Source organism: Toxotes jaculatrix, chromosome 8 (assembly GCF_017976425.1).
Source record: "Toxotes jaculatrix isolate fToxJac2 chromosome 8, fToxJac2.pri, whole genome shotgun sequence".
Lineage (NCBI taxonomy): Eukaryota > Metazoa > Chordata > Actinopteri > Toxotidae > Toxotes > Toxotes jaculatrix.
The window spans coordinates 14,685,282-14,710,304 of record NC_054401.1 but is presented as its reverse complement, the minus strand read 5'-3'; the positions used below and the strand labels follow the sequence as shown (position 1 = coordinate 14,710,304).

Genomic DNA, 25,023 nt, shown 5'->3' with positions numbered 1-25,023 from the left:
CAACCATCTTCACAATGGTTGGTCTTTCTATTGTCTCTTCTTGTTAACCGGATGTATGTGAATGACATCTGTGTTCAAGGTCTTCATACCCTGAGGTCAAATCCAGGTTGCCTCTATTAGTAGTTTGGGCTTGGGCTCTTCAACTTGTCAGCAATCCCAGTGTGTCGCCAACCAGTCACATAAGAAATAAGAAGAAATCCTCTCAAAGTGTTTTGAAATCTCTCAGATGTGCTACATAAATTACAGCAAGCACTGAACTCATGGCTTTGTAACAGTTAATTACACTGATGTCTAAGAGGGTGGGGCCAAGCACTAAAAGAGATAGAAATCTTAACAATACCATACAAGCCTGCCCTCTGGAGTAAAAAATGTTCACTGGGATATTACAGACAGTAAAGCTATAAAGAGCAAACAGAAAGGCACCAAAAACAATTCTAGGAGAGATCCATAGGGATTAGAGGGTTGTACCACAGAAAGACGATTTGTAGTGTGATTTGTTATGTGTTTCTGCCTTTTATTAAAACTGTATTGGGTGTACTGCGGGTACTGTGTTGGGTATGAAAGAGCAGGTATTCTATAGCCAGGAAGAAAAGGAAGTGGTTACAAGACATAAATGGCCATCTTCATGTGGTCTTTGCCCACATCCAATTGTGTAGGTTATTAAGTTTTTACAAAGAATTTCAGTTGACCTAAAGTTACAGTTGGATTAAAGTCTCAGGATACACAGGATTTCATTCACTCAGACATATGTAAAGATAGTTTAACAAAAAAAAAAAAAAAAGGGTGCACAGGAGATCTGGCATATTTTTTAACTGCAGATGTGCAAGGTCCCAGGGGAACCTTCAACTTCAACCATTACTAAATGCTTTTGGTGCAAACTTTATTTTACTTACTGTCCAAAATTGTAAATAGAGGAAAAAAGAGCAAACATCTGACAGTAGCAGGCTTTCCAGTTTAGTCTTGCTGGCCTTCCCTATGTGGAGTACACCACCTTAAATACAGTTCAAAACTTCTCATAGCCACCAAACAGGAACACCCTAGATTATTGGTACTCTCTAAACATTTGCACAAAATGTCAGAATCAGTATCACTACAGTTAGGTTCAAGAAACGTTAAAGCAAGAAGTTTCATGTCTTAACAGCACTGCAGTCACTCTGTAAGGGAGAATAAAAAAAAAAAAACAAAAACAAAAAAACCCAAACAAACAAGAAATGTCAGCCCACAAGCAATAACCCTGGCTGCTAGGGGTTTCTTACATTTCTTGTTTCTAATAGCAGTAGTTTGTCAGCCTGTCAATCCTAACCCAAACTGCCATTGCCATGAAATTTGCCAGAGGATGTTTTCCAGTTATTCTGGTAACCTCCTGACCACTTTGGTGGTCCATGAAAAAGGGATCTTCAACCGGTCTCTGGTTTTGTAAATGATACCAAAATACCCAGGGGATCAGCCATATTCTGGGGCTATTTAGAACCCACATTTTCCTAGAAGAGTGTCTGAAACTACCACCAGGAGTTGCCAAAGGAAAAATTGCTATATAGCAATTCCATAAAAATGTGAACTAAAACACCTAAAGTATATATATAGAGGAAAGAAAAATGTGTAGTTCATGGGAGTTTTTTACTTTCAAAAAGGAAAACTGATAGCACATAAATTCCACTGTACAATTTTAATGGCACAATTATAAATCTACTCATTGACAATGCTATCCTTTAAAAAAAGGAAGATATACACATACGAAATATTAAAAGAAAATCTCACACATATGTGCTAGTAAAATATGTTGGAAATACTGCAATACAAATGACAATAACAGCATAGGTAGCCACTAAAAAATACAATAAAAAGAAATATATTTATCCTAGCTAGTCAACAACTGGGACTTCGAAATGAACTACAATGATAGCCTGTGGAAAAATACAACACTTAAACTAGCATTTTACCCAGGTGGATGTTGTAGTTGTGTCTATTTTTTATTTAACTTTATTCTGAGATAATTAAAAGGTAATTTGATACGCTCGTCACCCAAGCCTTACTTCATGCTTCCATTGGTTTCAAATTCACCAATGCCCAGAATTTTTCTCCACATGCCAGAAAAACAGTGTGGGTGAAAATAGCTATGTAAAATAACCATTGCAAACAAACTTTACATCAGTTCTTACCCTATACAGTTCAAATACTTGCATTCAAAGGAGTCAAAAACACTCCACTCCTAAGAGCTTGACTGTTGGCAATAACAATGACTAATGGGTCGGACATCATAGTTACCCGTTGCTTTCTGAGCCATGAGAAGTCTGGTGCTGAAGAAATGTCTCCAAGCATAAGAATGTCTCAGTGCACTCAGTGCATTCGTAAAGAACCTCAGAAGAAATTCCTTTATCGTTTTGAGTATGGTCCATATAGTCATCCTCCATATCCTCTATATTACCCTTTTCTCGAAGAGGGCCCCCACTGGAGCCAGTGCAGTGAGAAGTCTGTCCAACATCATCTGCTTCTCCAGTGCTTGGATGATTTTGAAGGTGAAGCTCAAGGGATGAGGAATTCCTGAACTGAGCTGGACATCGGGGGCACTTGCTAGGTTCCTTTTTGTGATAGCGCAAATGCCGTTGGTACACACATAACAGCCCAAATCTCTTACCACATTCCTGACACTTGTAGTTAACTCGCCCTGCTTTTCCTGATTGCTTCCCCTTTGGAGGCTGCTCTGGTGATGTGGTTTGTTCATTGTCAGAGGAGCTCTTGGTTTTCTCGTCAGGAGAACTTGGGGTTTTCTCACCATTAAGAGAACTAGGGGTAGGCCCATTTTGTGGAGCTGTATACAAGTGTTTCAAACCTGGTTTCTTTTCCAATTCAGCTTTGTGGTACATGGCTACATGCCTTCTCAAATCACAGCGCTGTGGAAAATGTCTACCACAAAATACACATGTGTGCATAGTCCCCTTATGGTATCTCATGTGCCGAGATAAACTACTAGAATGATTAAAGACACGATGACAGTGCTTGCAAGGATGCAGCTTGCCATTTGGATTACTCCCTCTTCTATGTCTGCCTTTAGGCTGCATTCTTCGCTTAAACGTTTTTTGTGATTCTTGATTCAGCTGATCTATTTCCTCCTGAGTTTGATGCGTGAGATGATGCTCCTTTAGAGCTGTTAACTTTTGGAAACGATCCCCACATAAACCACATCTGTAAGGTGTAAATGAGTATTCTGTATCAATCTCACTGCTTGTATAACTAAAGATTTTAGTATCCCCATTCTTAAGATCAATAGATGTGCCATTGTTGTGACAGTTTTCAAGTGGCATGTCTTCTAGGTTTTTAGAGTTCACTTCAATTTCAATTTCAGATGCAAAAGTAGCATCAGGCTCTTTTCCTTTGCAATGGTACAGTGAATGTGTCTGAAAATCTGACATCCAGAAAAAAATCAACTTGCACTTCCTACAAGGGTATGTTTTCTCAAACTTTTTATCTTGCTTATTCTCTAATTTACCCAAAGCTATAGCCTTGGGGGAAAAGTGGTTTTCTTTTTGATGAGCATTAAGTGAATCCACTTTAAGGAATCGTTTACCACAATGACCACAGTAGTGAAACCTTTCATTGGCGTGGTCCTGAAGGTGTTTCTCAAGGTCCTGTCTACCTTCAAAGATTTTACAGCACAAAGTACACTTGTATCCTCGCTCTGTGTTTCGATACTGCTGGTGGCGATGTAAACTCTGCAGGCTGTTGAAAGATCTGCTACATATTTCGCAACGGTAATGGCCCTGACGAGACTTGTCCAAGGTTAAGTCTGATGGCCTTGGCCTGAACACATCTCTGTAAGGGGAAGGTTGTGGCCTTAAGGTTGGAGACACTGATTTAATAGGGCATGAGAAATGTGATGGCAGGACTCCCGGAGATACTGGTTTCACAGAGGAATGGGACTGTGCCAAGCCATTCACAACTGTCAGTGTACCATTTTCTTGTAGCACATATTCTCGGGGGACTTCGAATCCATTGGATGAGCCATCGAAGGAAAAAGACTCCAAAGGTCCATGAATGGCCATGTGGGCCAGCACATTAGAGTACTGACTGAACCCATCACCACACTCAGTGCAGATGAAGGTACTCGATTCTCCACCCAACGGTGCTGAAGCACTATTCACTGACTTCTGCTTTTCCATGATGATATTATTTTGTCCATGTGCTGATGGCATCACTTTTCAATCTGCAAGTACAAGTAGAACTCTATGCAGACACCCAAAAAATTGGTTTCCATGTGGGAGTCAGAATGTCCACTCTCTCCCAACAGACTGGCTTTACAAAGATGTCCTTATGAGCTGTATGTTGACCTCTCTTCTGAGGTTTCCCATGTTCTATCAGCACCTGGGGGGTTGGAAAAAAGAATCATCAAACCACTGAAACCAAAGCTTGTTTTACAAAATTCCAAAATATATGCCACATGACTATTCACTGTTACTTTGCACTGAATAACCTAAGCCAGGTCTGATGGTCTGATGCGTTGACCAGTTCAGACTGACTGCCAATACGGGCTTGGCTGGAAAGGTTGATTTTGTGACAATTTGCTTATTTTTGTCAACTGCCTGACACCCAATTTTTCATTTTTATTGAAACCCCATTTTCCAAGTCAACTGTCCAAGTTGGGACAAGCATTGCCCTTTACAACAAGCATGCATGCTTTTTAAAATCTTTTAATCCCAGTAAACCAGTGACCATCCCTTCAACCACCTAGTCAGTTGTTGTCCCTCACAGATTTCCTGACACTTGAGAGTTTGCCGACATCAAGGTTTCCCACTCACTCTTCTGCTTATTCACTGGAATTCTGTTGGCCCAATTTCAGTCCTCTTGTTGGATCGTAGTACCTCATCTGACCACTAGGGAAACACCAATCTGATGTGCCAAATTATGAAGCGAGTATTGGTCATGACATAACTGATCCACATTGCATGAAGTTTCTTTGGTTGTGCCATCATAAAATTAAGTGTTTCTGTTATCAGTTGCATTCAATCGGTCACGGTAAGCTGCCAACTCAATTTAGTGCCCCTGAGTTCCCTGACCTCTTGTTACCTTACACAAAAATGATTCCAATATGTAGTTATGGATGCACATTTTTAATTAGTAAAAGTGAGCACTAGCATTGGATTGGTAGGCTATTCAGTATCAGGAAATACTTCCAATTCTCCCCATCTACTATTATCAACTTGGAATACTGAACTTAAAAGAAGGCTTGGGTCAAGAAAGTTTAAAGCTTCAGCTTCGGCTAGGTGCTCAACAGGGTTGTGATCTGATGACTATGAAGGTTGTAGCATGTGATTCACATCATTTTCATATTCATCAAGCCAGTGACCCCTTGTGCCCTGTGGATGGATGTCATCCTGCATCTCCACTCGGGCAGCCGTGGCACAGCAAGTTAAGCATGCGGCTTTGGACTTTGGGCTGCCCGGAGATCGGAGGGTCGCCGGTCAATTCCTCAACCAAGCACAATGGATACGCACAATGGATATGGGTGGTGGTAAAGGAGACGCACCCCCCCGCCTCTGCGACCATGGCCGTGGTGCCGATCTACCCCAGCTCCCCGGGCTCCTCCCAGGGAAGCCCCCCTGCCACAGCGTCTCTGGTGCATGTGCATTGTTTGCACAAAGCAACCATCTTAACAGTGTCTGTATTTCTTCAAGGGGTTGAGGGGAAAAAATAAAAAATCTTCAGTCTACTTGGGTCAACCGGTATTATCCAACCTGGCCTCATATCCAAAACATGGGTTAAACACAAGAACCTACCTGCCTTTATTAAACAGGCCTTTTTATTAGCGGTATTCAATAAGTAGAGGACCTTTTAAACATTATACAATCAACTACTACACTAGTCCAAAAACTAGAGACCATCTTGCGTTGGGATGACACATGTCTGTGGCAAGGTTGTGACACTAGACTGTGACAAAAACTGTCCACAGACAGACAAGCATATAAACAAATTACTGAAAATGCCTCTGTGGTAGTTCCCGCTCTAAGGTAAGTGTCTGCAGGACCACATTTTTATGTGATGAAACACAATACACACTCTCTTGTGCTTGGTAGTCTTACACTACTAGTAATGCCATAATGGAACTATAAGTGAGACTGAGCCACAATGCCTCCTTTTGAATTCCACATGTGTGAAATGGAGAAGATGCATCTCATGGGGGCTTTAGAGATGTTGGAAGGCACCCCAGGTGGAGTTGGGCTGAGCTGATGAAACTGATGTAACAGGTCGTGCATTTAATTACTGCTAAACACATTCTTAATGAGTAATAAGATTAACTGATCACAGCCTGTGAACTGCACAAATAAGTTTACATCATGTCTAGCAATGACTGCTTTTTTGGCTACTTGGGAGCAGCAGAAACTAGAAAACACCACTGACATATCAGGCCACAGTAACTCAGATAACCACTCTTTACCACCGTGGTGAGCAGAAAAGCTTCTCAGAATGCGCATCACATTGAAGCTTGAGGTGGATGGACTACAACAGAAGACCACACTGTCAGCCAAGAACAGAAATCTAAGGCTGCAATGGGCACAGGCTCACCAAAACTGGACAGCTCAAGATTGGGAAAACATAGGTCTGATTAATCTGTATTTCTGCTGGGACACACAGTTGGAATTTGGCATCATCAGCATGAATCAATGGACCCAACCTGCCTTGTGTCAACAGTCCGTGGTGGTGCAACAGTGTGGTAATGTTTTCTTGGTACACTTTTGAGTATCAATCAAACATGGTTTGAATGATCCCTTTATGGCCACAATTTACCATCTTGTAATGACTACTTCCAGAACGATAATGCACCATGTCACAAAGTAAAAGTCGTCTCAAACTGTTTCTTATAAACAGAGGTTGTTTTGAGGGCAAATGTTTGTGTTTGTTTAAGAGATATTATCTCTATCTCTAGCTCTATCGCTATGAGATACAAGGTCATGAAGTGTGCATATAGCTTAAAAAGTGGTTCTCAACTTTGTCTGTCACGCCCACCCTATGAAGGCCAAAAAATGTAATTCCTCTCAAACAAATTCACAACTTAAGTCAAACCATTTGAGACAAAATAATCCGTTTCATTTTGTGATACTGAGTTATAAGCATGTTAATTTTTTGACACCACACTTAAAATGCATGTTTGCAAACATCCTGATCTTTTTCCAACTGTAGTTTTCTCCAACAGTAGACTACATATGCAGAGGAAAACCAGACATTTGTTCACTGATTTAAAAGAGCCTAGTCTGTTGCGAAAAACACAAGAACCACAACAGCTAATAAAACACAGCACAAACATAGCACAAGTAATAATTATTTTTATTATTGCTGAAGTTTATTATTATTTTCCTGATTGATAATTTTTTGTCTATTTAATGTCAGAAGCTGGTGAAAAGTTGTAGAATTTCAGATTGCACCTCATGTCATATTCATATTGCTTTATTCAATCAAAAGTCCAAAAAGTATAACTAGTTAACTAGTTAAGGGTGTTGCGATTAACAGATACAACTCTCAAAATGTTAGCATAAGAGGCAATGATACACAACTGCAGATCCAAATTAAATCCTGAACGAAATGTACCAAAGACACAACAGCCATTAAAAACAAGCAAAGTTTAAGTCTTTCATTGTACACCTGGGGTTTTAGCATGTATGGATTTATCTACCTCCTATTCATTTTAACACTTAAAAAAATGCAACATAAAGAAAATGCTACCATGTATAACAGCCTGAAATCTTGAAAAAGGTTGCAAAGAGAGATGTCCCACACCATTTTTGCAATATAATGCAAGTAAAGCACACATGGAGCGCTGCTGTTTGAAAACCATCTTAACTTCAGTAGGGCATTTAGAGTTGAGCACAAGCTGTCTAAATACAGACTTATGGTTCTTCCCACAGATCAAAACAGAATCAATCATCATAAAAAATGACTAGATAACTGATTTTAATTTTGAATAATAGTAATCAAGGTATGCAGTGTAAATGGTATTGCAAAGTAAAATAAACAAACAAACAAACAAACACACACACACACACACACACACACACACACACACATATATATATATAAATTCTAAAACTGAAACCATCAACAATGCACAAAGGCTATAGTTTATGTTCTGAATTTCACATTTACCGTGAACGGTGCGTTTCAAAGGCAGATAAATGCCGCCAGAGGGCGATTGAACACTACACTATTATTCATCGATTGTATTTAGGCAGCTGGGTAAGGCTATGCTATTTTAACGTTAAATTGGGACAAAGACAAGCTGGCTCTTTGAAAGACAAAGCTCTACACAGGAGTAAAGTACAAGCTGCCCACAAACTGTCTCAACGTAAACTGAAGCTGTGGGCCAGTACCAATGCCAGGCTACAGCTAACGTTAGCTGCTGCTAGCTAACGCTACATAGCAAGGGGAGAAAAGTGATTTCTGCACCAAGCATTGGGGTGTCCGCCAGTGAGCTCAAACAGGCAATTTAGACACGACTTACCATAAAATCAATTACAAAATGAGTCTCAGTTGAGGGTCCTATTTAGGGCTAATTCCTGCGGTGTGGCCTGTGCAGCAGGCCGAGACTATCGCTCCCAGAGCTTCTGAGATGATAACAGATATGACGTCATGACGCACGCTGCAATACGTGTGCGTCGCTTTCCAGGAAAATGTACAAAAAGAAATATATAAACAATAATAGTTATACAAGTATATAAATAGTTAAATATAAATATTTGAATGTCACTGTAAACCACGCATTTAACTGTATTTTAAATTTAAATACCCTCAGAAGACAAATACATGCACTACACAACTAACCACTGACCCAGCCAATAGTAGCAGTGTGATTTAATGCAAAGCTTTCTTGAAAGGTGTGCATATTCAGCAAGCTTATTGTGCATTAAACAGTCCCACAACCCAATAATATTTTCCACCAATATGTCGTTGTTTTAAGATTGTATCAAACAAGATTATGATAAAAAAAAACTGAATTATAAACTTGACATTTGTAAACTTGACGCCATGAAAATGATCTTGTAAAAGGATGTAAATGTGTACATTTATTGCACATGCTTCCTAATTTATCATGCTAGTACAGGATAATGTACTGATAATCCTATGAAAAATATTTACACACAATAACAAAGGACTGAGCAGGTTCCCGTATGTAAAACAGTTTCTTCTGCTGGTCAAGGAATATCACGAGGGACGTCTGAAGTAAAACAGTTTTATCCAGTCCAAAACAAACAAACAAACAAACAAACAAACAAACAAACAAGGAAAAGAGTAAACTTCTATATGTGTTATATATGTATTTATCATGCTAAATCACTTGTTTAGGAAAGTATGTGGTAGATATGAAGGAATCTATGGCATGTCCACATGGCAGGTGGCAATGTAGATTAATGGCATCCGGAGGGGATTATAAAAAAATTTTGTGGGAAAACATTACTGTATAGACCAAAAGAGGAAATGAAGCTGGCTATGTGGTACTGATATGTTCTGTCTCAAGTTTTTCTCACATCTTGATGGTAGAGGAAGTTGGGTTGTATTTCACACCATAGCGTCTATATTCTGTTCCATAAGCTTTACAGTATACACAGTGTTCTTTGTCAAACTGATTTAATTACTATTTCGTTTAAGTTATGAGCCAGGCTTTTTATTTGTGAATGTACAGTTATGTAATTTAAATATATAGGCTGTTTTTGTCTTTGCTGACACATGCAGGCACAAATAAAGTAATTGAAATCTGCAGTGCACTTGACAGATGAAAGGAACATATCTTCTTTTTTTAAAAAATTATTTATATATTTTATTTGTTGATGATGTATGAAATGAAACACAAAGTAATCTAATACCTATTTTGAATATAAGTTGTTATATTTATTTACATTTATGATAATTGTATAGTTTTAGTAGTTGTCTCTTCATGTCATGGACAGTCTTATACCTCAATATAAAGAGCTGACATGTCATTGTTCAGACTGTTGTCTACTGACTTTGTGTCAGTGTGAGAGTGTCTCCTCTTTATGGAAGGCTAGTTGCAGTACATTCAGGATTATTTCCAGAAAAGCATTCTTGAAATCTTGTTCCATGAACAGGGGAACTGTGGATTAGTAGCCATGTACTCAGCCATTTGAGTTGAATTCTGAAAATTTCACTTTTCTGTCAGTTCAAACTATGTTAGCCCACAATTGCATCACAAATTGATCTACAGCTCACTGTACACTATGATTATTAGTCTGCTCTGCAAAGTGTAGTTAAAAGAAAGATTTTATTTTTTTGTAGATCTGAATAGTCAGCTAATCATTAAACTCATATCAATCACACTGTAACAGGTGAATTGTTCTAATCTCATACAATGTATAGAAATGGTCTTGAGCGTCCTTGAATAAAAAACAATAAATGTCAAAGAAAAGTTATTTGTTATATACATTCATTCACAGTTAAAGTAGTTATGTACAGTTTGTTTATTCATACTATGGGTTTATTCATATCATGGGCAACCTTATACCTCAGCATCAGTAACAGACTGCTCTTTACTGCAACTGGTGACCATTGAGTTTGCGTGGGTACAAGAGTGTGTCTCCTCCTCCTTGAAGGCAGTCTCGAGAACCCTCAAGATGGATTTGCGGACTATATCCCTAAAATCTTGGCCCATGAACACATACAGCAGGGGGTTCAGGCAACTGTTGAGAAAGGCCAGACTGGTGGCTATAGGGACACCGACAGCAGTGACATGGTATAATATTTCATCTGAATCAGTTGTGTGATTCACCATCTCAATTAGAGTCAGGATGTGAAAAGGAGCCCAGCACAGGAAAAAAGTGGTGATGACGGCAGCGATGATCTTAAAGGTTCGACTTGACTGGTTGGCCAGGGTGCGGTTCCTCCTCAGACGATGGATTATCACAGCATAGCAGGAGACAATGACAGTGAAGGGGACAACAAATCCCAGGATGAAGCGGGTGATGATCACAGCCTGATGACGAAAGCTTTGTAACTGTTGCACAGATTCTGTTTCATAATCATCTGACAGAGCAAAGTTGTTGAAGCATCTGATGGCGTCTTCATTAGAATTTGATGGCGTGGTGTCCCTGAAGATGAAGTTTGGAGCGCTGAGAATCAGAGCCAGTACCCAAACACCCAGACTCACGTAGGATGCCTCGCGTACATTTCTGTGGTTCTGGGCCCAGACGGGCCACACCACAGACACACATCTGTCCACACTGATCACCACCAGGATGTAGACACTGGCAAACATGTTCAGAGAGTTTATGGTGCTGTTCAGTTTGCACATGAAGTTACCAAAAGGCCAGTGGAAATCCATGGCTGTGTATGTCACACCCAGAGGCAGGAATGCTGTGAAGAGGAAGTCGGCCACAGCAAGGTTGAGGAACCAAACTGTGTTAACTGTTTTCTTCATCTTGAACCCGGTCACCCAGATAACCACTCCATTACCGAGCACACCAAGAATGAAGGCCAGGCAGTAAACGATGAGAGACATAGTGTGAAGAGACTGTGTCAGTTCAGCATCTTTGTTCTCAAAGTCATATTCATAGTAGTCATACAGAGAGCCATTTCCACCATATAATTCTGTTGTATTAATTTTCTCCATTCTTGTCTTGAGACCAGCCTGCGATAGCAACATGAAAAAAAATCTTATTTTTTTTTCTACTTTTCCTGGAGGTTAACAACTACAACTCATTACATAACAGCTTTCTTTATGTAAATATATTAGTAAATCAGATAGATGGTAGCTGAACTATGCCTCATTATAGAAATATTTCTCCACTTAGAAGTTAGCTGGAACTAACACCAGATGCCTTTAGTACTTATTTAAAAAAAAAAAAATCAGTCTAACCCCTTCAGATTAATCTCAATTTCATGCAAATTCAAAGGATAACATACAACAGCAGTACCTTTCTCAGAGTTGTCAGTCAGATGAGGAGTCTGTATCTGGTCAAATTCTGCCAGGTTAAGGAAAGCTCAGTGCACCGAGGACTCCTGAAATATGTGAGATCACATCACCACATTGAGGCGGGACCACATGCAACACAGACACAAACAAACACACTCACACACCACATACACAAGCTTGTGTGTGAGAGCGAGAGCGCACACACACACACACACACACACACACACACACACACACACACACACACACACACACACACACACACACACACACACACACACACACACTTACATAATAATAATAATAATAATAACAATAATAATAACTATTATTATTGTTATTATTATTATTATTACAAATTTAACCAGATTTTCTTGTGTGCTGTAGTTTGATTCTTAAATATTTCAGTTTTGTTACTAAGAGACATGCCAAGGCTCTGTAACATCATGCCTTATTGTTTCAAACTTCAGTGTGCAATAAACCATTGCAAGTAAGAACAAGCAGCACACACTCCACTTGTGTAGAGGGTATAGCTTTATGAGGCATTGAGGTTTTAAGTAATACTGAAGTCAGGAGTCCAACTTCCCCCCAAAAAATGAAAGACCAAAAAGAAGCGTATGAACGACTGTCATTTCTGTGTATATTTGTTTATTTGTACTCACATTTCCATCTACCAGGTGGAGCATCCCTCTTTAGAGACAAATGATGGCCTATACACCTACTCAAATTGATGAGTGTAATCAGGGCCAGTTGTTGCTGCTGTGTGTGAAAGGTATACAGTTTTTAACTGAGCCTCAGCCTGAGTTTATGTCCAGTTTTGAGGTTTGTACTTTTGGTTGATCTCATGTGAGAAGGAAACAAATACAGCAGCATCAGCAATTGATGAGCTGAGAAGAACAGTGTAATAAATCTGAACTTTTGCTGATCTGCAGAAAGCAGCATTTTATACTGTTCGGTTATATTTTATGTACATTTCATTTTCTGACATGAAGAACTATATTTTGTAAAGTTGTTTCAAAGCCTTCTTCACAATGGCTGAAATAAGTTAATCCTTTATTTATTCAGGCCTTGTTTGCTAAATCTCCGGCCTGGTGACACATAAAGTTTGAAATTATTTGTTTGGTTATTGGCCTCAATGTGGTTCCTGCTTTGTGGCCGATAACCACCCTCTGCTGCAGGCCAAGACTGTCTCTCCCGAAGCTTCTGAGATGGTAACGGCTATGACACCATGACGCACGCTGCACACGTCTATGTTGTTTTTCCCGGAAATGTATATACATAAAAAAGACTCATTATAGTAAAATGTCCCTGTAAACCACACATAACTTTATATTTAATTCAAATACCCTCAGAAGACAAAGAAATGCGTGACACAACTAACCACTTAACCAACCAATAGTAGCACAATCTGACATAATGAAAATTATCTTGTAAAAGGATGTAAATGTAAGCATTTATTGTATATGTTGCCGAATTTATCATAGTAATACAGGATGATTTATTGATAATCCTATAAAAATATTTATACATAATAACAAATGACTGAGCAGGTTCCCACATGTAAAACAGATCCCTCTTCTGGCCAAGGAATATCATGAGGAAAGTCTATATTAATAAACAACTTTATCCAGTCAAAAACAAAACAAAACAAAACTACAACGTACTTACAATACTACATGTATTTATTATGCTTACATTAGCCATTCCTTACAGTAAAGATAAATCGTATGTTTAGCTAAGTATGTGGTAAATATGTTGGAATCACAATTTACTTTTATAATGTTCCATGGCATATCTATATAACAGGTGGTAATGAAGAACAATAGCATCCATGTACTCAGTGGATCATAAGAAACATTTCAGGGTGATTTACTGTGAGAAACTGACTGAATAGACCAAAAGAGGAAATGTCATAGCAAAACTGAAATCATGAAAATGGTGCAGGTCAAGAAAAAGATGGTATTGTGGGGACTGTCATGTTCCTGTGTCCAGCATTTCTCATGTCTGGATGGTAGAGGAAGTTGGGTTGTGTAGGACTCAAGGTGAAAGTGGGGTAGCTGGTGCTGTCAAAATTAACTTGCTGTAAGCCTGTTTGTGCAGTGGTTCAGAAATAATACTTCACACTGTAGCTTCTACATTCTGTTCCATAAAGTTTACAGTTTTCTATAATTAATGACAAGAAAGGTTCTTTGTCAAACTGATTGAATTACTATTTCGTTTAAGTTATGAGCCAGTTATGTAATTTAAATAACTAGGCTGTTTGTTTTTCTTTGCTGACATATATAGCCACAAATGGACAAAATAGCCTCTTAATGGAAGGCTATTTCCAATAAAATAAAAGTTACTTGTCATGTACAGTTAGAATATTTGATTATTCATATCATGGGCAACCTTATACTTCAGCATCAATAACAGACTGCTCTTTACTGCGACTAGTGAACAGTGACTCTGTGTTGGTATGAGGGCGTGTCCCCTCCTCCTGGAAGGCAGTCTCCAGAACCCTCAGGATAGATTTGCGAACTATATGCTTGAAATCTTGGCCGAGGAACACATACAGCAGGGGGTTCAGGCAAATGTTGAGAAGCGCCAGGCTGGTGGCTACACGGACACCGACAGCAGTGACATAGAATAATGTTTCATTTGAATGTTCAGTTGTGTAAGCCACCATCTCAATTAGAGTCAGGATGTGAAAAGGAGCCCAGCACAGGAGAAAAGTGGTGATGACGGCAGCGATGATCTTAAAGGGTCGACTTGACTGGTTGGCCAGGGTGCGGTTCCTCCTCAGATGATGGATTATCACAGCATAGCAGGAGACAATGACAGTGAAGGGGACAACAAATCCCAGGATGAAGCGGGTGATGATCACAGCCTGATGACGAAAGCTTCGTAACTGTTGCACAGATTCTGTTTCATAATCATCTGACAGAGCGAAGTTGGTGAAGCAAAAGATCATTTCTTCTTCTTCTTCAGTGTCCGTGAAGATGAAGTTTGGAACGCTGAGAATCAGAGACAGGACCCAAACACCCAGACAGACGTACGACGCCCTGCGTACATTTCGGTGGTTCTGGGCCCAGACTGGCCACACCACAGACACACATCTGTCCACACTGATCACCATCAGGGTGTAGACACTGGCAAACATGTTCAGAGAGTTTATGGTGCTGTTCAGTTTGCACATGAAGTTACCAAAAGGCCAGTGGAAATCCATGGCTGTGTATGTCACAGCCAGAGGCAGGAATGCTGTGAGGAGGAAGTCGGCCACAGCGAGGTTGAGGAACCAAACTGTGTTAACTGTTTTCTTCATCTTGAACCCGGTCACCCAGATAACCACTCCATTACCGAGCACGCCAAGAACGAAGACCAGGCAGTAACCAGTGAGAGACATGGTGTTAAGAGACTGTCTCAGCTTAGCAAATGCCTCGTAGTCATACTCATAGTCATCCTCGTAGTCATCCTCGTAGTCATCCTCGTAGTCATACAGAGAGTCATTTCCATGATAGAATTCTGTTGTATAAATTTTCTCCATCCTTGTCTTGAGACTAGCCTGTGATAGCAATGTAAAAAACAATTATCATCATCATCATCATCATCAGTAATAATTTATTTATTTTCTCTGTCCTTCCTGGAGGTCAACAACAACTACTCATTATACAACAGATATAACGAAAATTTATGTAAAGATATCAGCCTCTTTAAAAAACATCTTTTCAATCTTTTCAGAAAGGCAGCAAGCTATCTGAAATATAGCAGTTGACCTTTAATTTATCATTTTATTCACGGGAAGGTGTATGCCACAGTAGGTATAACTATATGATGCATTTCTTTATTTAAAATAATAATAATAATAATGATAATAATAATAATTATTATTATTGTTGTTGTTGTTCCCCTATCCAACCCTTTCAGATTCCTCTCAATTTAATGCAAATTCAAAGGATAACAACAGTACCTTTCTCAGAGTTGGTCAGTCAGATGAGGAGGTGTCTGCAGCAGAAGAAACTTGTCTGGTCAAATTCTGACAGGTTAAAGCTCAGTGCACTGAGGACTCCTGAAGTATGTCACCACATCAAGGCGGGACCACATGGTAATTCTTCTTAGTACTTTTGACTCTTCTTATAACAAACTCCAGTTGTGAAATTAATTTAAAGTTTGCAAGTATTAACCCCTGAATTGTTTTCATTTTTTATCAAAAATGATATGATTAATTCTTTTTTCAAACTCAAACACCCTTGGCTCATTTCCTGTGAAGAACATATATCAGAACACCTTCACTTTGTCCTCCTCCTGTCTGCACCTGCTGTTAGTATGTGTTTTGTGTGTCTGCCCAGTGTGGCACAAGTGGGTACTTTACAACGCTTTAGGATGAGCAGCTCCTAAGCGTGCACATGGATTCATATACATCTGGGCTGCCTGTGATGCCCCTTCCTCATATGCTTGGAACTTACTTACTTAAGTCATGTCATGTCATCATCTGCCGCTTATCTGGAACTTACAATTCATGTCATGTCATTGTCTGCACTTATTTGGAGCTTACAAGTCATGTCATGTCATTGTTGTTGTCTTGCCAGGATGAGGGGGCAACTGCCTCCCAGCCCACAATGCACTGATGTCCTACGGCACCTCCCAAGGGTGATGGGCCCATGGGAGGCAGTGCCGTCCAGAGTGGGGTTCCCACGACCCTGAGAGACAGAGTCTCGTGCTCTACCAACTGAGCTAAAAGGGCAGCTGAACAAGGAAACACACAGGAAAACCTGATGGAGGAGCCCCTGAGAAAAATCAGGAGTTGTCCTGGACATGACTCAGGGACACAGTGGACACAACATTACACACAATTTTTTTTTACCATGCAAAAGATGGTATTGCAGCTCCTAAAGAAGAAGCTGACCATTAGGGGTGGTTAATCGGTCCAATTTCCAGATTCGATTCGATTCGAACTATTGAGGTCTCCATTCGATTACCAAATCGATTATTGAGTTTCCATTTGACAACAGTAATCCAAAATACACCATAAACGTATTGCACCATTTAAAAAAAAAAAGTCAGCTGCTGAATTACTCAACTTCTCTTTTATTAAGAAACATCTCAAAGCACCATCAGTATTGTGTCGTATAGCTGTAACTTCCAAATTATTATTATTATTTTTAAACTCGTTTTAGATGTAGTCTTTCACCGGGGCTAATTTTGTTGTCACCTTGTGGAGAGTACGTTGATTCGGTGAAATGAGGCTTCAGGCGGTTGTCTTTAGCCCACGCAGCCTCCTCTGGATGGAAGCGCGACATGTGAGCCCTCATCCATCAATCCACCCGTTTTCCATACCGCTTGATCCGTCAGGGTCGCGGGGGAGCTGCAGCCTATCCCAGCTGACTACGGCGAGAGGAGGGATACACCCTGGACTGGTCGCCAGTCAATCGCAGGGCCGATACGCAAAGACAGATAACCACACACGCACACACTCACCTAGGGACAATGTAAAGTAGCCAGTTAACCTAATGTACATGTTTTGGGGATTGTGGGAGGAAGCCGGAGTACCCGGAGAAAACCCACGCAGGCACAGGGAGAACATGCAAACTCCGCACAGAAGAGCCCAGACCGGGGTTTGAACCTGGAGCCCTCACGTTGCTAGTATTTCCACAGTGCAGTAAAGTTTGCAGACAACGTACGTCCTGTCGATGTGTTTAAAACTCCTGCTATGAAAACCGAAATGCACCCACACGCTTGCTTTTACTCAGATGAAGCTGGATGGATTGATTAGTTGGTTAGCCGGTTAATGTTTTTTCTTCGTTCAGCTCACTCGCTGGCTCTATCACAGGGTGTTTTGTTATGACTCTTAGTCAACAGCTCCGCCTTGGGGTTAAATCCTGTATGACAGTCAGTAATTGGAGGAGTCACTGCAGTGTATTACAAAGAAAAAAAATCTATCTTTAATAATCAAAATTTAATAATCTACCAACTTTAAGAGCACGACTCTACATTATACTGCCTTAGCTCGTTCACTGAAGTAAGGTGGCAGAGCGGATTTTCATGAACTAAAGAAAAATACATCTTTTACATTTTTACCCTTTCTAACACTTTAACTTATGAATTTTAATATTATTTTTAACCTTTAAAGACAGCATACTGGTCCTACTATCAAGCGACACGACGAACTGGCACAGGACAAAGGATGATATAAAGACACTAGGTAATGGGGAACAGGTGAAAACAATCAGGGCGGGGAAGACAATCAGACTGGCAGGAACACAGGAGGAAGGGCCAGCTACCTGAAATACAAAGGGAGAACAGATTACAAAAATAAAAGCGGAAATTACAAGACAAAATATGCACAGGATAAAACAAAACATAAGACATTATTTCCTCACTTGGACAAATGGGGCTGATGTGTTGTCCAGACTGACATGGTTAGTGTATGTGTTCAGCTTGTGTTGTGTAAACCGACTTGAATGGGCTGAGTTTCTAATGAAGTTCAAATAGATACAAATCAGTAGTTATGAAAAACCTTGTTTCATTTATAAATTTGTTGATTTTTTTCCACTCATATCTTGATTGTAACTGATTTACTTTTTTAAAAATAACATTTTATTAAAAAACAAACAAAAAATGTGTAGTACTTTAATTCATAAATGTGATCTAACAAAGGTAAAGGGCAAATATTAAGCATATATGCTGTTTATATTGATTGTAATTGAGATGAAGTAAACATCTGTTGAGTATTGTAACATAAAATTGTTTGATTGTGTTGCATTAAAAGGTCAAAAATGCAGCGGGTCCACCAGACCCAGGAACACTGAGTAGCAAAAATATGAACAATACACAAGGGTTAAAAAGCCAAAACATATCAGAGCATCACTATGGACCACTGCACCATTGCAGATTTTAGATATGAACCCCAGTCTACGTGAATACCAGAGAAAGATCAGGTGCTTTGACTTGTCACGCCTACCAGTGGAGTAATAGTTGATCTTTGTCAATCTGTTCCTTCCTGTCAACATGTTCTTCTGAAATTTAGAAAGACACATGACATGTAACTGTTATTTTTATTTTAGAAACAGTTCAATGGTTCAGCAAGCACAGATGCTACCCTAAAGACTGCTGGCAGTACTTATTATAATTTTCATACACAAAATTTCTAAACACTTTCTAATTTTAACAAAATTAAAAAGTAAAACAAAGTAAACAAAAAAAGAAAGAAAAGATCAAAATACTACATGTATTTATTATGCTTACATTAGCCATTCCTTATAGTAAAGATAAATTGTATGTTTAGCTAAGTATGTGGAAAATTTTGTTGGAATCACAATTTACTTATACTTATATAATACTTTTCCATGGCATATCTATATAGTAGGGGGTAATGTAGAGCAATAGCATCCATGTGCTCAGTGGATCATAAGAAACATTTCAGGGTGATTTACTGTGAGAAACTGACTGTATAGACCAAAAGAGGAAATTTGGGTTCCTTGTCAGGTTGAAAAAAACAAAATACAGAGTTAAACCAAGTTTTTATATTCACTTACATGTATGATAATTATTTGTGCAATTTCATTAGTTATATAATATAAAGAGCTGACATGCCATTGTTCAGACTGTTCTCTACTGACTTTGTGTCAGTGTGAGAGTGTCCTCTCTTAATGGAAGGCTATTTCCAGTAAAATAAATTTGTCATGTACAATTAGAATATTTCATTATTCATATCATGGGCAACCTTATACTTCAGCATCAATAACAGACTGCTCTTTACTGCGACTAGTGAACGGTGACTCTGTGTTGGTATGAGGGCGTGTCTCCTCCTCCTGGAAGGCAGTCTCCAGAACCCTCGGGATGGATTTGCAGACTATATTCTTGAAATCTTGGCCGATGAACACATACAGCAGGGGATTCAGGCAAATGTTGAGAAGCGCCAGGCTGGTGGCTATAGGGACACCAATAGTAGTGACATCGGATAATGTTTCATTTAAATGTTCAGTTGTGTGATGAACCATCTCAATTAGAGTCAGGATGTGAAAAGGAGCCCAGCACAGGAAAAAAGTGGTGATGATGGCAGCGATGATCTTAAAGGGTCGACTTGACTGGTTGGCCAGGGTGCGGTTCCTCCTCAGATGATGGATTATCACAGCATAGCAGGAGACAATGACAGTGAAGGGGACAATAAATCCCAGGATGAAGCGGGTGATGATCATGGCCTGATGACGAAAGCTTCGTAACTGTTTCACAGATTCTGTTTCATAATCATCTGACAGAGCGAAGCTGTTGAAGCATCTGATGATATCTTCGGGAAAATATAATGGCGTGGTGTCCCTTAAGATGAAGTCTGGAGTGCTGAGAATCAGAGCCAGGACCCAAACACCCAGACACACATATGATGCCTTGCGTACATTTCGGTGGTTCTGGGCCCAGACGGGCCACACCACAGACACACATCTGTCCACACTGATCACCATCACAATGTAGACACTGGCAAACATGTTTAGAGAGTTTATGGTGTTGTTCAGTTTGCACATGAAGCTTCCAAAAGGCCAGTGGAAATCCATGGCTGTGTATGTCACACTCAGAGGCAGGAATGCTGTGAGGAGGAAGTCGGCCACAGCGAGGTTGAGGAACCAAACTGTGTTAACTGTTTTCTTCATCTTGAACCCGGCCAACCAGATAACCACTCCATTACCGAGCACACCAAGAAAGAAGGCCAGGCAGTAACCAGTGAGAGACATGGTGTTAAGAGACTGTCTCAGCTTAACAAATGCCTCATAGTCATACTCGTAGTCATCCTCGTAGTCATATTCGTAGTCATACTCGTAATCATCCTTGTTGTCATTTCCATGATAGAATTCTGTTGTATTATTTTTCTCCATCCTTGTCTTGAGACTAGCCTGTGATAGTGACGTAAAAAACAATTATCATCATAATCATTATTATTATTATCAATAATAATTTATTTAATTATTTTCTCTATCCTTCCTGGAGGTCAAGGCAAGGTAAGGCAAGGCAAGGCAAGGTTAATTTATATAGCACCATTCGTACACAAGGTAATTCATAGTGCTTTACAGATTACATTAAAATCATAGAATAAAAGCAAATCATATTACATTAAAATCATAAATAATAGAATAAAAGAAATATATTAAAACATTGGAGCAGAAAAAATAGAAAACAGTAAAATAATTAAATAAGAAGAGTGCAGTTAAGACAACTTAAGAGAATGCTTCAGTAAAAAGGTGTGTTTTCAGGCCTGACTTAAATAAGTTAGTGTTTGGGCTGACCTCAGGTATTCCGGAAGTTTATTCCACAAGTGAGGGGCAGAATAACTAAATCCTGCTTCACTTTGTTTAGTCCTGACCCTAGGGACACTCAGTAGGCCTGTCCCTGATGATCTAAGGGGTCTGGATACGTCATAAGGAACCAGTAAGTCCATGAGATATTTTGGCCCAAGACCATTCAGTGCTTTGTAGATCAAGAGTAGAACTTTAAACTGTATCCTTTGATTCACAGGAAGCCAGTGCAGTGATTTGAGGACAGGTGTAATGTGGTCCATTTTTCTGGTGTTAGTTAGGACTCTGGCAGCAGCATTTTGGACCAGCTGCAACTGTCTGATAGATCATTTGTTTAGACCTGTTAGGATACCATTACAATAATCTAGCCTACTGAAAATGAACGCGTGGATAAGTTTTTCTGTGTCTTATTTGGATAGAAAACCCTTGATCCTAGCAATGTTTTTCAGGTGGTAATAGGCAGACTTGGTGATAGCTTTTATATGGTTGGTGAAATTCAGGTCTGAGTTAAGGATTACACCGAGATTTCTGGCTTGATTTGTAACCTTCAGTGACATGGAGTCAAGGTGAGCACTGATCTTGGACCTTTCATTTTTGGAGCCAAAAACAATCAATTCTGTCTTATCTGCATTGAGCTGGAGAAAATTCTGGCACATCCACTCATTGATTTGCTGAATAGTGAATGCTTGCTTAGTGAATGTAGGGGACTGTGGTTGTGTGGTGACACTGAAATATAAAGTTGTGTGTCGTCTGCATAAGTGTGGTAAGAGATATTGTGATGTTCGATGATCTGAGCTAGGGGCAGCATGTAGATATTGAACAGAAACGACTACTCATTATACAACAGATATATCGAAAATTTATGTAAAGATATCAGCCTCGTTACAAAAATCTTTGTCCGGTCAGAAAGGCGGCAAGCTATCTGAAATCAGTTGAACTTTAATGTATAATTTTATTAATGCCTTTGTTATTAAGTTCAATGGAAGGTGTATGTCACGGTAGCTATAACTATATGATGCATTTATTAATTTACAGTTGTAGACAAAAGTATTGGCACCCCTGTCAGTTTGACATGTTTTGCATAAAGCAAGGGTTTAATGCAATTTTTTAGTGAAGCAAACTAAATGATGGTTAGAATGATTTGTTGATCACATCATTGTTTTGAAATGTTCATTTAGTTTGCTTCAATAAAAAATTGCTTTAAACTCTTGCTTTATGCAAAACATGTCAAACTGACAGGGATGCCAATACTTTTGTTTCCAACTGTATTATTATTATTATTATTATTATTATTATTATTATTATTATTATTATTATTATTATTATTATTATTATTATTATTATTATTCATCTATCCAACCCCCTCAGATTCATGTCATGCAATTCAAAGGATAACAACAACAGTACCTTTTTCAGAGCTGGTCAGTCAGATGAGGAGGTGTCTGCAGCAGAAGAAACTTATCTGGTTAAATTCTGACAGGACTCCTGAAGTATGTCACTACATCAAGGCGGGACCACTTGCAACACAAGGTAATTCTTCTTAGTACTTTTGATGCTTATTATAACAAATTCCAGTTGTATTGCAAGTCCCTAAAATGTATTAATTTAAAGTTTGCAAGTTCAGATCTATTAAAAAGCCAAAACATCTATGGACTGCACTATTGCAGATGCAGATTTTAGATATGAAGCCCAGTTTACCTGAATACCAGAGAAAGATCAGGTGCTTTGACTTGTCACGCCTACCAGTGGTGTAATAGTTGATCTTTGGCAACTGTTCCTTCCTGTCAACATGTTGTGCTGTTTTCTTCTGAAATTTAGAAAGACACATGACATGCAACTATTATTTTTATTTTAGAAACAATTTAATGGTTCAGCAAGCACAGATGCTACCCTAAAGACTGCTGGCAGTACTTATTATACTTTTCATACACAAAATTACTAATTACAGAGGGCTCAAAACAATTTCACTAATACAATTAAGACATTTATCACAAAGGTTACCTAACTGAGAATATTAGAAGAACAGGAAAGTTCTTGATAAAGCTAGTAATCTTCTGAGTTAGTGATAATACCTGACTATAGCACAAACAGCCTACTGAAAACATACTTTATTTCCTTCCAAAGTTTTCCTGTCCCTGGTCTGAGAAGCACCTGATTCTGCAGCACATAACTGAATGTTGTTTATTTAAATATGTACAGCAGTTCCCTCTGCTGGAGAAAGTTCATAATAACAACCAGAGTATCAACATCAGAAGAATATCCTATACAGTCTGTATTAATGTGTTTTACTAAAGAAAAAGATTCCAGGCATAATCTAATCAAGTCCACTCACAGTTGCTTTCATGCGTCAGTGCAAAGAAAAACAAAGCAAAGCAGAAAACAGGTGGGGGTGGGGGCGCATGATGCGGTTAACAGGAAGTCTCAATCTTGACTCTCACCCAACTCCGCACAGGTGAATGAACGCCCTCTTTACGCACAGGTGAATGCAATCATTTGTAACTCTGAGTGAAGGACACACCCATAGTGACACACCCACCACCAAAATGACAAAGATGTGTACACTCATGATATGGAGGAAACTTACATGACAGCACCTACAGATGGGCCGTCATCACCATTTATGATTCAAATAAAACAGCAAATCACATATGCACGTGTATACATAGATACATGTGTAATGTACACCTTAAACTATGTAAACCATGCAGCTGCTACATTACAAACATAAAACTCTAAGCTCATGCTAACTTCCTTAATCACAAGACTACAGCAGTCTGTCTTAACAATGAATTAAAAATGGTTATCAAACCAGCAGCCAAATTTCAGGTGAATCACTTTCTATGGTGTCACGACATGGAAAACAACAAAGCAGATTGATCAGAGTGATTTATGTGGTGACTCTGACCATACAGGCCAAAAGAGCAAAATTACAGAACAAGACCTACATCTAAAACTGGTGCCGATCAACCAACAAATACTTTTTGTGAGGGCTGTCATGTGACTGCAGTTGGGTTGAGATGGGTGGTTGTAGATGTTTAGAACTTGTTTTTTTGGCAGTACAGAAATAATGCTTTACATTGTAGGTTCTGTATATGAATATGTTGTTTAGGTGATTTGCCAGTCTTTATATTATCAATACATTCTAAAACTACGACCCTCAAAACAATTGTACTTGTATTGCCAAGTACAACTGTGGTGATGACGGCAGTGATGATCTTAAAGGGTTGACTTGACTGGTTGGCCAGGGTGCGGTTCCTCCTCAGACGATGGATTATCACAGCATAGCAGGAGACAATGACAGTGAAGGGGGACAGTGAAATGATCATGGTCTGATGACGAAAGTATTGCAGTTGAGTTACAGATTCTGTGTCATAATCATCTGACACAGCGAAGTTCTTGAAGCAAAGAATGATATCTTCATTAAAATATGATGGTTCAGTGTCCCTGAAGATGAAGTTTGTAGCGCTGAGAATCAGAGCCAGGACCCATACACCTGACTTGCATAGGATGATGTGTGGGCATTGCTATTCTGGGCCCAGATGGGTTTCACTCAGACACACAAGGCATGTGTAGTGCCTTGGTTACACTGCCGTGTTGTTCATGAATTCATGGTTCAGTGTAGCATGAACAAAAGTGGGACACACTCCTGTAATGCAATTTCTTTGGTTACAAAGATCAATGACCAGTGCATCTCTATGTGGATTCCCTCCACGCTGAATATAGCACATCTTCAGATTCCCTGATACAAGCGTTTTTTTAACATGTTATCATCATATTAGTAGTAGGTGAATTACAAAAACATCAGCTATCTGCATGTTCCTTCCTGTCAGCATCCTGTGTTGATTTCAT

At 39.3% G+C, this 25,023-nt stretch overlaps 4 protein-coding genes across 6 annotated transcripts; all 4 read right to left on the bottom strand.

The window, feature by feature from the left end:
- Positions 1-500: 500 nt before the first annotated feature.
- Positions 501-8,625, bottom strand: si:dkeyp-84f3.5 (uncharacterized protein LOC334144 homolog). Its single transcript, XM_041043820.1, has 2 exons — positions 8,489-8,625; positions 501-4,359 (listed from the first exon to the last, which is right to left on the bottom strand). The coding sequence occupies exon 2, from the start codon at positions 4,188-4,190 to the stop codon at positions 2,262-2,264; it is 1,929 nt and encodes a 642-aa protein (XP_040899754.1). The 5' UTR covers positions 4,191-4,359; positions 8,489-8,625; the 3' UTR covers positions 501-2,261.
- A 1,516-nt stretch (positions 8,626-10,141) lies between these two features.
- Positions 10,142-15,941, bottom strand: LOC121185601 (chemokine-like receptor 1). 2 transcript variants are annotated; one of them, XM_041043850.1, is made up of 2 exons: positions 15,861-15,941; positions 10,142-11,626 (listed from the first exon to the last, which is right to left on the bottom strand). In XM_041043850.1, the coding sequence occupies exon 2, from the start codon at positions 11,606-11,608 to the stop codon at positions 10,499-10,501; it is 1,110 nt and encodes a 369-aa protein (XP_040899784.1). In that variant the 5' UTR covers positions 11,609-11,626; positions 15,861-15,941; the 3' UTR covers positions 10,142-10,498. The 2 variants fall into 2 exon arrangements, with proteins under 2 accessions (XP_040899784.1, XP_040899783.1); XM_041043849.1 differs by lacking the exon at positions 15,861-15,941 and adding an exon at positions 11,913-12,031.
- On the bottom strand, positions 13,386-15,997 carry LOC121185600 (chemokine-like receptor 1). Its single transcript, XM_041043848.1, has 2 exons — positions 15,861-15,997; positions 13,386-15,455 (listed from the first exon to the last, which is right to left on the bottom strand). Exon 2 carries the CDS (start codon positions 15,435-15,437, stop codon positions 14,304-14,306), a length of 1,134 nt encoding a protein of 377 aa, XP_040899782.1. The 5' UTR covers positions 15,438-15,455; positions 15,861-15,997; the 3' UTR covers positions 13,386-14,303.
- Positions 15,998-17,385: 1,388 nt separating this feature from the next.
- Positions 17,386-22,778, bottom strand: LOC121185598 (chemokine-like receptor 1). Of its 2 annotated transcripts, XR_005894375.1 has the most exons (4): positions 22,582-22,778; positions 19,614-20,775; positions 18,852-18,906; positions 17,386-18,171 (listed from the first exon to the last, which is right to left on the bottom strand). XR_005894375.1 is itself a non-coding variant. In XM_041043847.1 (2 exons), exon 2 carries the CDS (start codon positions 20,755-20,757, stop codon positions 19,615-19,617), a length of 1,143 nt encoding a protein of 380 aa, XP_040899781.1. In that variant the 5' UTR covers positions 20,758-20,775; positions 22,582-22,778; the 3' UTR covers positions 18,985-19,614. The 2 variants fall into 2 exon arrangements, 1 of the variants encoding a protein (XP_040899781.1); XM_041043847.1 differs by lacking the exons at positions 17,386-18,171; positions 18,852-18,906 and having other exon boundaries at positions 18,985-20,775.
- Positions 22,779-25,023: the final 2,245 nt, after the last annotated feature.